At 38.0% G+C, this 3,823-nt stretch overlaps 1 protein-coding gene across 1 annotated transcript; it reads left to right on the plus strand.

Moving 5' to 3' along the window:
• The first annotated feature begins 486 nt into the window (after positions 1-486).
• Positions 487-3,505, plus strand: LOC149378961 (RING-H2 finger protein ATL66-like). The gene is made up of 3 exons (XM_089602376.1): positions 487-1,214; positions 1,740-1,837; positions 2,877-3,505. The coding sequence occupies exons 1-3, from the start codon at positions 1,056-1,058 to the stop codon at positions 3,214-3,216; spliced, it is 597 nt and encodes a 198-aa protein (XP_089458502.1). The 5' UTR covers positions 487-1,055; the 3' UTR covers positions 3,217-3,505.
• The last annotated feature ends 318 nt before the right edge of the window (positions 3,506-3,823 follow it).

The following is a 3,823-nucleotide window of genomic DNA, read 5'->3' on the forward strand; positions in this document are numbered from 1 at the left end:
TATTAGTCAAATTTTTAATTCAGATGGTGTATCATCAACTCTACACAATTTCTACCCAAAAATGATATTTAACAGCGGAAGGTAGAGAAATATAGTGGGACCTGCCATTTTTGTGCATTGGGGCTCACAAAATTTGTCTACATTTCCTTACGCTGATGCGTTGTTGGCGCTTACAAATATCAGTTCCCATTACTAGCAGTTACTGCTTTAAGATTAAATATTCAATATTCTCGATACAATTGTCAAATCGGAAATTCAGCCGGCCAACAACATGTCTAATGTTACACGTAATACCGGTAGAAATATGTTTGGTCGGATGAGAGATTCTTTTATTTCTTTTTATTTTATTACACGGAGATTAAAGTAAAAGATATGAGATAAGAGATTCCGTTTAAATATGGAAAGAGAGTACTAGAAGAGAGAGACATTTGCGTGCGTGTCCTATTATTATTTTTATAGATAGAAAAAAAAAAGAAAAAAAAAATCACATGAGTCCCATTTGGATTTGCAAATCCACCTAATTAGATCCTCTCATTAGCCCGAAATCTTATTTCTTGTTCTTTGTTGGGTCTTTATTTCTTAGTATTTTTTTCTCCTATTTACTCACTCACCTTCCATTTCCATGGCTTCAATCTTCTTATTTACCACCGGGATTCTCTTTCTTTCCGTGACAACCAAACGCACTTTTCTCTCTCAACTTCTTTCGCCTTCACTCACGTAATCAAGTCATAAATTCGTCTTGAGTTGAGAGAGAGAGAGAGGCCAAACAGTTTGAGAACTTTCGATGACAAGAGTCTCAAACCCAGGGCACGATCAGAGATACCGACTGTTACCTTTACGTCTTCTTCGGCTCCTTGAACTGTAATCGGTTAATATTTGAAATAAATAACTCACTTTCTTGGGGTTGTCAGACTTTTCGAATTTCGGTGGAGAGAGAGAGAGAAGAGAGAGAGAGAGAGAGAGAGAGAGAGAGAGAGAGAGAGAGAAAGCCGTGTAGTTGCTAAAATAGAAGAGTGAAACAGCGTGTTTGGGTCTCAGAAGAAGAGTGAAACAGAATGATATCTTCGGGGATTAATCTGGTTATGACAGTGATAGGATTCGCTGTGAGTACTTTGTTCATCGTTTTCGTTTGCACGAGACTCATTTGTGCCCAGATTCACCTCAATTCTTCTAGAAGATCGTTTCCCGTTGCTTCCAGATCTGATCTTAGCATCGTGAGTCTTAAATTTTATGTTTTATTTCTTTCAGTTTTTCAGTTCCAAGACAATGAATATTCTATATCAATTTGCTTAAATACTTATGCCAAGAGATTTTCGCTTCATAATCAAGTTTCACTATCACTAAGAATTTTACTCGTGTGAATTCTATTTCAATTTTTTTTTTAAACAACTATTCGATTTCACTGCAGCGTTCACGATTTTCAAACTGGTCTGAGTTGTTGCACGTTCTCGTGGTCAATTTCTCCATCAATAGTCCAGTCCTAGAATTTCAATTTCTCATAAAATAAGTTTAAAAAATGTTCTTACTATGACCCCTTGTATTCACATATCTTATTGCAAGTACGGTTTCAGCACATGCCATTTCAGTTGAATATATACTGTTTCTGTAAACAACATGGTCATGGTTCAGCATTGTACGGTTTTGTCAATGGCAATGCACAATCAGTAATAACACAAACCGGTTTTTCCACTTATAGCTCGACATATTTTGACAAATTTTTCACTTTTTACTGGTTGCAGTTAGAACGAGGCCTACATGGCATTGATCCCGTGGTCGTAGCAAGCTTTCCCACAAAGAAGTTCAGCGACGCTTTTTTCTCGTCCCAAGAAGATGCTCAGTATGTTCTCTTCCACTTATTTTAGATCAAGTTCTCTCATTTTTATCCATAGTCTATAGCTGTTGAGAAGGACTAGCTGGAAGATTAAATTTCTTTGAATGGATAGTGATTGCAAAGTATTGAGGATAGTTACAATCAGGGTGAACATGGTTCGGGTCCCAGTAATGTCCCTTTCTCTGTTCCAGCACCAACCATGTAGGACTCCAATCATCTTTAAGTGGCGTGTCTCTGTTTTTTGAGCTTTTACTATCCAAAGGAATATCTTTGTCACAATCATGCGACTGTGTCGCTACAAACTATGTGTCCACTTGTGATCCAAGACTAAGACTAATGAAGGGGAGATCTTTCATTGGAACTAAAGTCTTTCCGTATCTGAGAATATAATTTTTCAGAACTTCTACCGGTGTAGATTTAATCTTCGTGATTGGCTCTAGTAATAAGACCTCGGCGTCACTGGTGTGATTTAATCTACGTTGTCATTAGCATGTCTGACTTTAGAGTCTCTCATTATTAGCTCTTTTTTCCTTGTAGAAGAACCCACTTTTTAGGCTCTTTCTTTGTCGCATCACCATTTTTAGGCTCTTTTTTCCACTAAATTATAAGGGTTAATCCCATGGGGTTGGTCTAGTGGTAAGAGAGATCCTTGGTACCTTGTGTCCTGAACATAACAATTGGGCCCGCGGATTTTAGTCGGGTCTAACCCAAACACCACGGTTATGCATAAAAAAAAAAAAAATTAATGAGAGGGGTGAGCTCCTTTAGGCCTCAGCCAGCAAAGTCCCACCTCGGGTCATTGGTTCTGCAGTAGAGAAGAGAGTTTATGTGTAAAAAAAAAAAAAAAAAAAAAAAAAAAAGATCCCTAGTTTGTTTCAAGAGGTTCGAAAGATCCTAGTTTGCCATGTGATTTTGGAGCCTCCTGTCATTAACGAGTCTAGGTCCGTAGTATAAAAAGAAAAGAGAAGTATCTAGATTGATGATGATGAAGTTTCAAAATGTTAGTATAATAATAATTTTAATATGCTTGTATTGTGTGGTTAAGATGCACGGCTTGCTTGGAGGAGTACGGGGAGGACGACTTGCTGCGGATCCTTCCGTACTGCGGCCACTCATTCCACGTGAAATGCATCGACGTCTGGCTGCAGCGGCAGTCGACATGCCCCATCTGCCGCACCTCACTCCGCGACTCCCCCGACAAGAAACGGGCGCTGCACCCCACCTTCAGCTCCGCCATCCAGTCCCGCACCGGGCCCCACACCATCCACTTCCTCATGCCCCCCTCCGCGGGCCCCGCTCCCAAAGGTGATCTTCCGGCCCCACGAGGAGATGATGCTGTCTCGGGCAACAGCAAGTGCGTTGAGAGCCCGTCGTCGGATCCTTGAAAATGTACCGACGAGAATTAAGGCAACATGTAAATCCTGCCGAATTTGGATTCAGAAAGCTGACTTTTTTTTTTTGGTACATAATTCAAAGATATGAGTAATTTTTTATATATATATATATATATATATATATATATATTATTTTTTTTTTACAATAATGACCTCCTTTTAAAGCATGTTTTGTTTACATGATATATGCTCGCATTAAGCAGTTTTGATAGATAAAATAGTATAGGAGATGCGCAATTGTTGTATATGGCCATTAAACTTTTTGCCTTCATCAATTACTCTGGAACTCTTTTTTTTTTTTTTTTTTTTTTTTTTTTTTAAATGATTCTAGTGCTGTGAAGTTGCTTTCTCGTTCTAGTTTTCTATTAGTTAGATTTTTTTTTTTTTTTTTTTTTTTAAATAAAGAATTTATCATTCATTGTTTTTTGTTGGTAGGATTACACTGCTTTGTTGCAGTTTGTGTTTTTCCTTGTAAAAGTTCTGTAATATATACACAACTAGTAAAAGCTAGACTACATAGCGTCCATAATATATATCTACTTTTACTCAACAAATCGTAGGTTTCCTTTGAGGTAATGGCCACAATTACAAAGCAAGC

This window comes from Urtica dioica, chromosome 12, assembly GCF_054948205.1.
Source record: "Urtica dioica subsp. dioica isolate 48M chromosome 12, U.dioica_male_clone48M_v1_H2, whole genome shotgun sequence".
In the NCBI taxonomy this organism is placed as follows: domain Eukaryota; kingdom Viridiplantae; phylum Streptophyta; class Magnoliopsida; order Rosales; family Urticaceae; genus Urtica; species Urtica dioica.